General features: G+C 37.6%; 1 protein-coding gene across 1 annotated transcript; it reads left to right on the top strand.

The window, feature by feature from the left end:
• Positions 1 to 2704: 2704 nt before the first annotated feature.
• On the top strand, positions 2705 to 4373 carry LOC113496763 (craniofacial development protein 2-like). Its single transcript, XM_026876084.1, has 2 exons — positions 2705 to 2775; positions 3776 to 4373. The coding sequence occupies exons 1-2, from the start codon at positions 2705 to 2707 to the stop codon at positions 4371 to 4373; spliced, it is 669 nt and encodes a 222-aa protein (XP_026731885.1).
• The last annotated feature ends 9995 nt before the right edge of the window (positions 4374 to 14368 follow it).

The raw sequence follows: 14368 nt of genomic DNA, 5'->3' as shown, positions 1-14368 counted from the left end.
TTTATTTTCATGTTTTGTATGTTCAGCAAATTCTGTGTTTATCTACTTGAAGAGTGCCGTTGTTTTGAGAAACAATCTCTTTTGCACAAGCTCGGGAGTGACTAAGCATTTTCGAAGTTAAGAAGCCTTGTTTGGCCGCTTCCGATATTTGTTAAGCCCGTGTCGGTTTTACAAGATGCCAGCTTGAGATAATTAATGTGTAGCCTCCTAAAACCCTTCTTAGTAATTTAACAACTTCTAATTGAATAAAACTTAGCAACCTTTGTCTGTTATGTATAATAAGTATTATATTAAAGATGTTAAAATTGTAACTTTGCGCTGGTTTTATTTAACGACTTAATTTAAGACACAATACAAGGAAGTAGGTAGATGTGTATGGGTGTATATCTATAAAGCCTTGTGTAGGATGGTCGCACTGATTTAGTTTTCAAATATTTAGGAAAATCCAGAAAAAAAACTAGGCTGTTCTACATGGCAGTGCGCGGGTAATAGCTAGATATAGTAAAAAGCGGCTTACCTGAATAATCAAATACATATTTCTATACTGTTAATTTAGATTATATAACTCTAAACTAATTGATACTACCATTAAGTTCAGCTAAATAACTTCATACCTAATATAAGGCAGAGACAGATTCACAATCTCAATAATTTTAAAATCGCACTAAAAAGTGATTGTTTGTTCTAGTTGTAAACGACGTAGTGAAAAACCGGGTAGTGTAAATAAGGCGAGCCTCCGGTCAGGCACCAGGCGCTGCGGCACCGTTACTCACGATTTTAATTTCAAATAGCTTTCAAACAACTCATTGTAACAAATTCTTTCTATTCTGCTATGAATATTCTCGTTCTGCGTTTTAATTGCTGCTACACTGATTAAGGAGTATAGTTACTTAAGTATTGTATTATAACTTGACCTTTAATTAAGTACCTATCTTTTCAAAAAGTCTTTGGTCAAGCTAGAGCGTCCCACATGGTTATCTTAGTTTTATTCTGATCTCTTAAACAACAACCACGATTTTTTTTAAACTAATATACTTGCTGTTTATTAACATTGATTTAGTGTTCATATGTATAATCATATACTAGCTAATAGTGCCCCGACTTCGTCCCCGTGGATAGAAGATATAAGTTATGATTTATACCTACCTGCCCTGTTTTTTTCACATTTTCCTTTGTATCTTCGTTCCTATTAGTTGCAGCGTGATGGTTTATAGCCTAAAGCCTTCCTCGATGAATGGTCTATTTAACGCAAAAAGAATTTTTCAATTTGCACCAGTAGTTCCTGAGATTAGCGCGTTAAAATAAACAAACAAAGTCTTCAGCTTTATATATTAGTATAGATGATATCATATATCATAGCTGTAAAAATATTGATATGAAAAAATGCTTTCAACCTCTAGCATCTACTGGCTTACAAAATACATAGCCAAAAAAACCTCTTTTACTTATACTTTTTATTAACTTCCAAATTCATCTATATACTTCTATGTATAGTTTCGAAGAGATTGACATTGTTAAGAGGTTTACGTAACGGATGTGCCAGCTCGCTTACCCCATCAAGATGACATAATAAATGATGGAGGGCGGCGCAATTAATTGCTTCCAAGGAATGCTCTCAGCTGCAGCGGTGCACTCATAACATACATTATATTATAAGATGAATCGTTTACTCTCACTACCAAATTATGTTCATTCCAAAATAAGAACGAATATTTAAATTAACCTCTTTTTTGACCTCCTTGTCTCTGCAGTAGTTGTAAAGCAGTATAAGAAAAAAAGTTTGATTTTAGAAGACCGATTGAATTAAAAATAAGTTAAACCTTCATGCTGAAATTCTTATTTACTTATCAATAAAAGTCATGGCCAGAACCAAAAGAACATTTTCCTTGTTTTATTAAAGAAAAAAGCAAGGAATCATTAAGATTTTATACCATCTTATCCTTGTTTAAAGGTTAGAGCATAAACGTTCCTTGGTAAGGTTACTCGCCTTTCATTTAAGTGGAAATTTCTACAATCACATTGATTTTACTTAAGTGGATATTCGGCGCGCCCTTTACCATTATCAGAACATTGTAATTACACTACACAAGTGCACTAGTCTCGACTCTGTAATCTTAAAACGCCACTTTACTTAGAGTCATTCGAGGTAACGAGACCGTAACTTCGTCTTGTCTGGATACGGAATAATCCCGAAGCTCACGAAACTCCGCAGATCCAGATACAGAATAGAAATACGATTAGTGAGGTTTGTTTAGTTTGATTGGAGCCGGCTAAGCCTGCATTACTTGGAGATAGCACGATTTCTTCGCGTCCGTGGTTGATAACTCCAATTCTGTCTAACAACGGGATCAGTGACAGTTAATCTGTAAGCCGCCGGTTCACACGATACACATCTAAGTCAGATGTTGTCTATCTTGCTTAGGACGGGTGGCACTGGGTTAATGACTCGGAAATCATTCGGGTTAAGTTCCTTCGGGTACGGATTGGAAGATAAGGGCCGACAGATTTGTTGGTCGTGTCTCTATCACGATTTCAGTTTTCAACAAAAGAATTGAAGACAATAGAATTGAATTGACGGATTCAATTGAATTGAATGCATTGGAACAAGGTATAATAGTCGTGTATACTGTAGTAAACTTATGACACTGTAACTTAGTTATTGGAACGCATTAGATTGTTTGATTAGACAGATTGTAGATGGAAAATGCTATCGATATTTTTCGAAATCGATATACGTAACCAACTCCTGTTCTCTAATATTTTCGAGAATATACGGTTCGTAAATATATAACGTATCCATACAATATCTAAATAACATTTTTGTTCAGTCCAGATACCCGTATTGTAGAAAATGAAATACAATAGGCTATTGTTTAGTTAATAAACAATGCTGCCGAAATATCATATCTGCAACACAGGTTTCATCAATAGCAGACACTATTATCTATGTAACACGTACAAATATTACTCTGTTCAACGAGAAGATAAATAATAAATTTAATCACTCCGAGACACTTGGACTTAAAGACAGCGTATAGGTAGTATTTTTTACATTAATATTGAGGAGTTGTAAAAATTTCCACTTCGCCACCATTTTCTGGAGCTTGTCCTGGACCGATATTTATCAAACAGCTAAAAACCACTCCCACATAAAATCAAAATCGATTTATCTGTTCGATAGCTATAATGTCACAGACAGACACGTCTCATGTATATACTGCACCACGTGATTTTCCCGTAAGGTTTTAAAAAACAATGTTTGCTTCGATTTGTTCCACACAATGGCCTATATTACAAGTAAATAGCTTCAAACAACACTGAACACATTGACTCCAACATATTCCATAGTTGACACAAACGCTGTGTAACTAAGTGAGCGGCTACATTTCCGGTTCATTTATCTGGTGTCTCATCATAGTTCCGCTGCAGCCGGATGCAGGCGGTCAACGGTTAATTGATTATCCGGTAGTTAACCGGGTGAAAGCCGTTCTTGCAGGCCCGCGCCGCCTTTTAGCTACCTAATATGGTTATGTTTGTAAAGCTTCAATGAAAATTATTTAACCAGTTATGGAAGTAAATTGGTTTGATCGACTGACAATTTGCGAGGGGAACAGAAAGGGGAAGTTTCGAATTTGTTGGACGTGTTTTTGCACGAAAGTGTTAAATGATGTTTTGATATTGGGAACTGTATTTAGGTATATGTGTTTATGTTTGGTAATCACTTTCGAGTATAGATAGAGATAGGAGAAGGATATAAGTTTTATTATTGTGGTAGTGATGGAAAGAGAAATGGTGTGGGTGTAGTTCTAGACAACAGGTTGAAAGAAAGTGTGGTTGATGTTAAAAGAGTGAATGATAGACTGATAGCGGTTAAAGTGATTGTGGACGACATCATCTTCAACATAGTAAGTGTATATGCGCCACAATCAGGTTGTGAAGAGAGTGTGAAGGAGAAGTTTTGGAACGACTTTGACTGTTTGATGATGAATGTGCAGGATAATGAGGAAGTGTTTATAGGTGGTGACTTTAATGGACACGTAGGAAGAGAGAGTGATGGATATGAGAGAGTGCATGGTGGTCGGGGATTCGGAAACCGGAACACTGACGGCGAGGCACTGTTACAAGCTGCCTGTGCTTTCGACCTGGCCATAACTAATACGTGGTTTAGGAAAAGAGAGGAACACCTTATAACCTACAAGAGTGGCCACCACGCGACACAGATAGACTTCTTTCTAATAAAGCGAAGGAGTCTATGCTGTGTTAAAAACTGCAAAGTGCTGCCAGGCGAAGCATTAGTTACCCAACACAGACTGATTGTTTTGGAGGCCAAATTTAGTGTCTCGCCCAAAATCAGGAAACACCGACCCCCCTAAAGACACGATGGCGTATGTTACAGAAGGAAGAATGTGCTACTATGTTTAGGAATCAAGTTGTGGATAAGATGACGGAAATGAGTGAGATGGAAGGAAAATCTGTGAATGAATGCTGGAGTGAGATGGCAAAGTGTATAAGAGAAAGCGCAAAAGACGTATGTGGAGAGTCAAAAGGTAAAGGTTTGATAGACAGGGATACATGGTGGTGGAATGAAGAGGTACAAAACGTCCTTAAAGAAAAAAAGGCCGCGTTTAAAGAATGGCAAGGGGTAGAAATTATGAATGCAAGTTTGAAAGATGAGAAAAAGGCACTTTACAATGAATGCAAGAAGAGAGCAAAGAAGGCGGTAGCAGTTGCCAGGGCTAGGGCGCAGGAGAGGTTATACGAAACTCTAGATAGCCCTATTGGCCAAAAGGTACTCTACCGAATTACAAAAGAGAGAGAAAGACGAGCAAGAGATGTAATACATATGAAATGCATGAAAGATGAGTGTGGAGATTTATTATGTGAAGATGACAAAATAAAAGAGCGATGGAAGGTGTATTTTGAAAAACTTATGAACGAAGAGAATGGCTGGAATGGTATACTTCAAGAGGCACAGGTTAATAAGGGATTGGTAAGAGAAATTAGCATGGAGGAAGTTATGACAGCAGTTAAAGGCATGAAAGATGGTAAGGCTTTGGGACCGGATGAAATACCAGGTGAAGTATGGAAGGTGCTAAAGTATGAAGGATATGTGTGGCTGACTTTGTTCTTCAATAAGTTGTTGCATGAAGAAGACATCCCACAAGAATGGTGTACCAGCTCTCTAGTGCCCATCTTCAAAAATAAAGGGGATGTTCAAGATTGCAACAACTATAGGGGGATAAAGCTCATGTCACATACTATGAAAGTATGGGAAAAGGTGTTAGAGAAAAGATTGAGAGAAGAGAGTGAGATTACTGAAAACCAGTTTGGTTTCATGCCAGGTCGAGGGACGATGGATGCCATCTTTGCACTTCGCCAACTGTGCGAGAAGTACAGACGTGTGCACAAGAACTTGCACATGGTATTCATTGACCTCGAGAAAGCTTATGATAGGGTGCCTCGTGAAGTGTTATGGTGGGCTATGAAAGAGAAAGGTGTGCCTGGAAAGTATGTGGAGTTAATTCGTGCTATGTACAGGCAATCCTGTACATACGTCCGATCGTCTGCTGGCAACTCCGACCAGTTCAGTGTGGCAGTGGGCTTGCACCAAGGGTCGGCATTAAGCCCTTACCTCTTCCTGCTGATTATGGATGCCCTTACGGCAGACATACAGGAGGAGGCACCCTGGTGCATGCTGTTTGCCGATGACATTGTTCTGGTTGGGGAAAATGGACCCGAGATCCAGAGCAGATTGGAGGTGTGGCAACAGAAGCTGGAGAGTGTGGGCTTGAAAATCAGCAGAACAAAGACAGAATACATGTTCTGCGATTTCGGCGGTCTCTCCAGTCCTGAAGCTATAAAGCTTGATGGTGTGCGCCTTCCAGTCTGCTCCGACTTCCGGTATCTTGGTTCATTCATTCAGAGCGATGGCGAAATAGATCGGGCGGTTAAGCACCGAATTAACGCAGGATGGATGAAATGGCGGCAGGTAACGGGAACGATTTGTGACCCCCACATTCCCCTTAAATTTAAGGGGAAGATCTATAAGACCATTGTCAGACCTGCTGTCTTGTATGGATCAGAGTGCTGGGCGACAAAAGGGATGAATGAAAGACAATTGCATGCAGCAGAGATGAGAATGTTAAGAGGAATGTGTGGTGTTACGAGAGCGGATAGAGTAAGAAATGAGTATATAAGGGGAAGTTTGAAAGTGGCACCGGTTACAGAGAAACTACGTGGTAACCGGCTGTCATGGTATGGGCATGTTATGCGGAGGAATGAAAATCATTTGGTAAGGAAGGCGTTAAGCATGGATGTGGATGGATATAGGGGAAGAGGACGACCAAAGAAACGATGGATGGATTGTGTGAAAGACGATATGGCTGTAAAGTGTGTTTCTTGTGAGATGACGGCCGATAGGAAGGTATGGAAGAAGATGACATGTTGCGCCGACCCCAAATAAAATAATTGGGATAAGGGCAGGGGAATGATGAATCACTTTCGAGTATATTCGTTTGCCTCTAATAAAATGGCCTGAAAATCTGATTGTAATTTACTCTCAAAAAAGAATCGAAAAGCAACTTTTAGAGAGGATTTCTTATTTAGAGTAAGTAACCTTTTCTAGTCCATTATCAATTTTCGATATTTACTATTTATGCGTTAAAAAAAAATATTTCGTTTTCAGTGCAGCCTATCGAGACAAGTGACCTTTCTAAAATCGTCAACGTCAATCATCACAACGGAATTTAAGGAAATCTAGATCAACACAACTTGACTTATCACAAGATAAAATAAAAAAAAATCACCCCCACTATGTCACAGGCAGGCAAACTCATAACACCACTTAGCGGGATGGGTCAAAAACAAAGTATGGTTTTTACCGATTATAGAAATGCCACTTGAGGAACTGTTAATCTTGCCTAGACTCTAGATCCTAGATGTAGCTTTAGTTAGTATGACAGTCACACTTACAGAGCCACTTGAACTCTAAACACAAGCACACAACTACATAAAGCATACAGGGCAACCCGACTTTGACAGATGTTGTAGTTTACTTATACGAGCGTTTGCTTAACTAAGTCAATTCGACTTAATAAGGGAGGATGGTACGTTGCTTTAAACAGTACGTACTTACGGATAATAGGATGCCTTTGATTTGTAGATTTAAAAATCAAAATGTAGAATTTCTTGAACATATAAAATAGTAATGTAAAACACAAAACAATCGGTTCTTCCTAATTTCTATTTCATTCTCCAGTTTGATTTTAGCATTATTGAAATTAAACTGCGATGGACGTGTTGATTAGGAATAAAAAGCAAAAATCGAGGAACTTAATTATCGTTCTGAAAGCTAGATTATAAAATAAAATAGGTACTTAATATAAAAAAACTGTTAAGAAACAAGCTTTTTCGCTTTGGACTCATAGTACTCGAAAATACAATTCAAACAAATTGTGTTATTGCCACCTTCCAGCTCCAGCATCAGATCAGATCTACATATGCCATGTCATAATACTGAATTGCCGCTCAATATACATACGAGTATGCATGTTGACAAATTTTCAGCTCAATCGAAAACCGAGTAGTAGATGAAATTCAACTTGCCAGATTTGGTTACAGATTAACAGTCAGACAGACAGACAGACAACGAGACAGGTGAAACTAAATAAAAACTTGATATATTAGACACGTCAGGGAAATTGTTGTTTCCCCATTTACTTAACGATGGTTAAACTGTCCTTCATGAAGTAAGGTCATGTATTGGTTTGGTAAACACATGCTTTACAAAGTTAACCACCCGATACCAGATAGCCAGAAGACTGAAAGTTTGATATCCTGTGTAACCTGATTATGATGGCATCTCCCAATAATTGGGTTGCGGGCCAGACGCAGCGCTCCTGCTAAAATACTGATACCTAACTCTGTTTAGACTGAAAACCGATCATAACTACGTTGGGAAAGGGGAGAAGCCGTTCAGTTTTTCTGCTTTTGTGTTGGATTTGATTCAGGTCGATTCTAGAAACGCTCATGCAAAGTATAGGACTTTGCATGAGCGTTGTAAGCTTTGTAAGTTTAGGAGAATAAATAAAATAACAAAATTTATATAAGTTAACCTAACCATGTTACCTACTATGACGTAAAGATTGCATACGTTGTTCTATATAACAAAATGTTATTAAGAAATAAAAAGTTATAATTTTGGCAATTGATATCACACTGCAAAGTAAAGGTTTTCCTTTTATTGGTTTTTCGTTTATCGCTAAACAAGAAAAAAAGTGAATCATTCTAAAGGGAGAAAGATCACATAGAATTGCCATACAAGTGTAGTATTACATCACAGTACTAAGTGTCTTAGCTAATTATACAAGTTTATGGCGCCCCAAATAATTTCAAAAACGATAACTGCCATACAACGGGGAGGCTTATATTAAGGTGTTGTCAAATATCTTGACAGAAGCTCTCGACCGAGGCGCGTCTGATAATTGACGCCCGGGAAATTACATGTCGGGCCGCAGACAGTTGCTGATGACGTCACACCACTTGATTATAAACGATTTATTTCACAAATGACGCCCTGCGATACTGTCGAGACTCGCGAGTGTGCGTAATGTGGTTAGTTAATAAAAGTCGGAGGTGTGAGTATACGGCTGTGTATGGCGGCAACGATGCTTGTTTTAATTGCCTAAAAATAAATTGTCTGAACAATTCTGTGTGTAATCATGTACATAACTTCATACAGGCCTTCTAAATTTCGCTTTATACAACAAAATATAAGTCTACTTTTTGTATTTTTCGTTATGAACGGTAAGTGCATCTTCATGTTGTTATAATAAAAAGCTGGCACAAATGTAATTCGCTGGCTCATTGCTATTTCAACGTTTCGTTTGGCGCCGTGACTTCCCCCGGCTTTGTAGCTAGGGTCGAGGGTTAGACCCCGCAGGGAACAATTGTTTGTTTGGCATCCATATTGTTAGGTGAAGGTACATTATACGCTATTTGAGTGTGAATTTACTCCGAAATACAAGAAAGGACATACATTTCGACGCACAAATATTCATGGCTCCATGTTTTATAAGTACGCGCTGAAATGGCTTCGCGGTGAGGTTTTAATGTTATCATTTCGTACGGGAATCAACATAGGCCATCACGTAACAGACCACACATTACACGAACGCACTTTAATTTACTCGTTTATATAAAAACGATAAAAACAAATGACAACAATCGGTGGGCCAGTACCTACTTATCATAAAACAGTCGGGCCGCATGGCACACCCGGTTAAGTGGCCGGGTAATTAATGTTCCGCCAAACGACTGGCCCCGGAATTTCCGGATGCACCCGGGCCGGGTATGGTAAAATTCCCGACTATCATGCTATTGCAATAACACTGAATGTTCTCGTCGGCGCGCCAGTGTTCGTTACACAGAACTGTGTCAAGACTTAAGTTGTTTTACATAATTATTGTGGTGTTGCCAGCTGTAATGTTATGTTTACTGTTAATTTGCGTGTATCGATTTGTTTAATACCGTACTTTTAGGTATTGTACAATTTTCGATGGCAGCAGTCAACTAGAGGCGGCACTTCTGACGTTATGATTTGTGACAATGTATGTCGTTGAGTGCTTTAGCTATAATTTGAAAGCCTCTATTAGTGGAGAACATTTCATTGTACTGCAATTAAACGAATAAACTATAACCATGTCATGTAGTTTCAGTTATTCGATCTTTTTCATGAATTGGGAATGACTAAGGCATTAAGGACTTTATCTTTATGTATCAAGGGTTCAAGTTACGTACACAAAGATTACCAGACTCAATACTAGCAATCGTGGATCAAACTAATGCTTGTCCTACGCGGGGATCGAACAAGCTACTCAGTAGGTTCGGTGTGGTGACCTCAACTACTTGGCTATTCGTGCAGTCAAAAATTTCAAAGGGCCGTGACGTGATATTCCTACGAATCACAAAATTTACTTATCCATCTAAGTCTTAGCCTCTTAGGCACAAGTCCAATCATACCTCGATCAACAATCAAAGTGTGGGAAGTGAAACAGCAAGCAATATCTCACATTTCGTCGTTTGTAACACTCCGGCACTACACGTAGTACGTTCACAAGCTATTGTCTGATTTAAAGTAAAAGTTCATCTCCGAAAAAACTCAATTTCAAGCTCCCCGAAAACAGTGACGCTAGGTAGTTACATACCAACTACAAACGCTGCATGTACCGAGCGCAGTGTCGGACACGGAAACGGAACAGCGAAATTCAATAGCGCGCGTGAGTAATAAAACGTGGCCTGTTGACAACGGTCCGTTGCACCATAGTTGAGACTTCATTTCAGTTGGTAAATTTGTCGAGCGTCCGTCCGAAATTGTGAGCTTATTGCGTCCACCGCTTGTTTGTACGGACGACGCGGTCAAAGCTTTGTAAGCTACAAGGTGCGCCCACAATCAAATAAATGTCGCAAAATAATGACGTTTCCCAGCCGCTTTGTTGTAACCCAGTTGTTGATGCAACAGATGCAATTTCCGCGCAGTTAATGAATTAAGTAATTTGTAGTCGTTTTTATGTTTGCTCGTCCGTAATAACCCATGTTCGAGTCTGTAAAGAAATGTTATTACCAAATAAACTGTGGTACTACAAAGTAATTATCATTTTGAAATATAATTTTACGTTTTCATCGCCAACTTACGATTAAAATGCACATGCATTTAATGAAATTTATTTTCGAAATCAGTGTAATGATTTGTCAAGTGTAAAGTACGAAAGTGAATGCAAAAATATTGAATGTCATAACAGAATCTTCCAAAAGCAAAATCTCTTCAATAGCCTATCGAAAAACCAGAAAATATCCATCGGAAAGAACTTTTTTCTCGAAAGTGTCATTAGACAAGGGGCGCATTACTAATATTTATCCACATTACGGAGCCCCGATCGGCTCTAGTCCGCAGTCGCGGCACTTGGCACAAGTTAAATGTAGTGTAAACAGAGGTAGTTATCGCTACAGCGCGCTACTAAATCTTGCACTACCGCCGGCTACGCCCGCGACCGTTTGTCATGTCACCTACCGTCGCTCATGCCTATACTGTATATGTCGTGCGTGATTACTATGACGATTTATCAATTTGCTATTGAATTTGTCATTGCTCTTTGATTTTAGTCGTTGCTTTACCAAAAAATACTGAAACTGCTTCGATGTCCGTGAAAAATGAGGGGTTATTATGTTCTGGATATTTATGTCATCGTAATATTTAGTGATATCAAACAATTAATGATTTAATACCGTGATTAAGAACAATAGAAAAACGATAGATGACGCCTGTCATATGTTTAGTAGAACAAATAACATTTGAAAATCTTATGCATTTTTTATTGCGTTTTGATGTACGTTTCGATGACTATAACCCAAGTTATTGTATCTTGCCAGTAATAAATTACCAATGTTCGGAGTCACAGAGAGATACAGGACATTTATTTTGGTCGACAATCATGGCTGGCATCGTATTTTCATTCCAGCAACATGCTGTGTCATATGCAATAAATATGATTTAATTTTATCAATTAGTGAGCAACCGATTTTACAATTGGTTTTCATGTGTACTTTATTTTACAATGGGATGAAGAATGAAAAAATATTTTTATTTAATTTCGTAGTTATCAGCCAAAGCCAGCCCAGGTTGACTTCCAACAAAAACTTTCCTGAAAAGTATTTAACACTATAACATACACCAATTTAAACCATAGGTACTTATAGTGAGTCTAAAAAAATTGCCCAGAAGCGCATATTATCAGCCGCAGACTCAAATTCTGTTTTAGATCAATGAAGTGCTAAAGTAATTTGTTGTGACGTGATTGCGTAACAGACATCAAAAGTTGAACACTTATAATATTGCTGAGGCAAGATTAGATTTAGTTGTTTACTTACTCAAGTTAAGTTCATCAATTTTAATTATCATCTATGCCTACATTAATCTCTGAACGGAATTCTCATTTCAAAACACATGTCAGAATTGTTTTTCTTTTTAAGTTTTTTTTTGTACGTTTTAAAATATGCGTTCCAAAAAGTTTCGATATGAATTTAATTTCATTGGAGGACGTGTATCGTTTTTAGAGTTGTTGCAATCGCGTTTGTGTAAAGGTTTGCTTCGGACAAAGGGAACTTGATCCTAAATCAAATATTGCCGCGATATTGAATTGTTTTTAAATTGTTCCAAGCGATGAATTTTGAGTGGCGCTCTTCAGTCTTGCAGACTGGAAAAATAGTTTTTTTTTTCGTTAACGTAATTTGTGTATACCGTAAATGCTTTTCAGACTAATATTTCTAGTTTTTATACAAAATTTAATCGCGTAAAGTAACTACACATAATTTATTGTACTTAAATGCATCAAGTCAATGACCATATGTCTGAAAACATAGACCCTGTCCATAACTTCACCAATAAGTCGGCTTCAAGCCTGTTACTTATACTTTTTCATTTAAACTAATGAGTTTTTCAATTTAAATTCTCGCAATTTATGCTTTTAGTTGCCAGTTTTTATTCTGTTTTACGTTCGCTCGGACAAAATTTTGTTAATATGTGAGAGGACACTAGAAGTTTATTGATGACTTTGCGTATAAACAAATGTAAGCGGTCCACTATTTGTGTATCATTTGAATAGTTGATAGTTTTTAGATAACATACCATTTTTTGGGTTCGATATCCCCTAGGGTTTGTTTTATCCTATTTGCAAAGGTGTCGCTAATTAGACGCGCACGTCATCACTCTTAGTATCAAGAACATGAAACGGCTTTGCACTCCTAATTGTGCAAATAATTTAATAATTAATTTGTAAACTATTATTGAACTCATAATTCGAATGAAATTCTTAGCCTGTCTGTTCCTTCTCGATTTATTAATAAACAGTTCAATATATACCAAAAATATCTTTCCAATTTCCCCTTCAACAAACCAACAACTTTTACATTCACGAATACAACCAGTCAGAAGTAATCGTATCATGTAAACGATCGCAATACACAACACATACGTAGGTAAACGAACGTCAGTGCTATCAAAACCAGCTTTGAAACCACGTTCCATAGTAACGATTTTGTAGAGTTGAATCACTTCTATCATTGTATGAGTAGTACACCAGTTTTAGCTGCACTCACACACTAACCTATTTCACTTAATGGCTTTGCTTGTGTTGTATTAAAAAAAGGTTTTAAAAAAAAAATATTTTATGTTTCTGAGACGTCTTTTGTTCTCTCTCAATTCCGATTAGTGATGCGAATAGGATGAAAGGAGAACAGTGTGTTTTTGTATCGTGAAGTTTCGAATTTTGAATCCAAAGTATGTATCTGTCATCTTATTGAAATTGTGTGCTTAAATAGTTAAATGACGTATTTATGCCAAAGGCATTTTCTAATAATGGAAACGAGAATTCTTTAGGGTTTCAGTCGTAACTGTTCTGATATTTATTTATTTATTTATTTTATTTATATTTGAATATCATTCAATTAGCATCCAAAAGGAATACGACAGAAGTAGTAAGAACATCTCAATGCCTTTAAATACTATTTACCTTACCTTCACAACAGAATTCACCTCACAGTAAATAGTTCCACACGTCTCCGCTATACATCAATGGGTTAATATTTCCAATGCTAAGACGTGCAGTGAGCGGTGTGAGCCACGGAAAAGGCAAGAGATTGGTACATAATATTGCAATCTCCGTTGGCAAACACTCCCTATGTGCGTTAGGAAGCAATACTTATTCGCGTCGAGCGCCTGTGGTAAAATTTCCCGACATACAGCAATCCGCTCTTTCGTATTTAACCACCAGTGGTTAAATCGTCTTGTTGTATGTGTATGTGTATGTGTATACTTGTTGTCTGTATTGGCACGAGGTAACACTTGATTGCTGTTGATATTTAAAGTACAGTTTTGAGATTGGTTATCTGTTTGTGCTGAATGATTTTTGTGGTGTTCTGTGATTTCTTGTTCGAATGCTTTTCGGGTTTAGGTTGATAAAGAGCTTTCTTGCTTGTTCGATTCATGTCAACAACTTTGCGCGAATTATTAAATACCTTTGATAAAATGATTTTAAATTTCGTTTGTGACTCTTTTAATATAAGCCGACCTTTTTAGAAGCGTAGTCAGAAACACACCGTTCGTACATGCAATTGGATTTTTCTTAAAATTATAATCCGAAACGTAATGGAACATTCATCAAGACTCTACCAGAGATCATCCGTTGCCACCCTTTGGAAGCGCAGACATTAATAATTCTCCGTATTGATCAAATTAAGATACTCATTATAAGAAGGCTCCTTAACGCTAAAGATGTATTATACTAAATGGTACAGTTTGAAATCCCGCATTGAC

This window comes from Trichoplusia ni, chromosome 8 (genome assembly GCF_003590095.1).
Source record: "Trichoplusia ni isolate ovarian cell line Hi5 chromosome 8, tn1, whole genome shotgun sequence".
NCBI lineage: Eukaryota > Metazoa > Arthropoda > Insecta > Lepidoptera > Noctuidae > Trichoplusia > Trichoplusia ni.
The sequence above is the reverse complement of the archived record's forward strand: the minus strand, read 5'-3'. Positions and strand labels throughout refer to the sequence as shown.

Excerpts from the sequence above, each read along its gene's own strand:
- LOC113496763 (XM_026876084.1), top strand. The coding sequence starts at position 2,705 with ATGCTATCGATATTTTTCGAAATCGATATACGTAACCAACTCCTGTTC. Across the intron at positions 2,776-3,775 it reads AATATTTTCGAGAATATACG|TGATGGAAAGAGAAATGGTG; the intron begins GTTCGTAAATAT and ends TTATTGTGGTAG.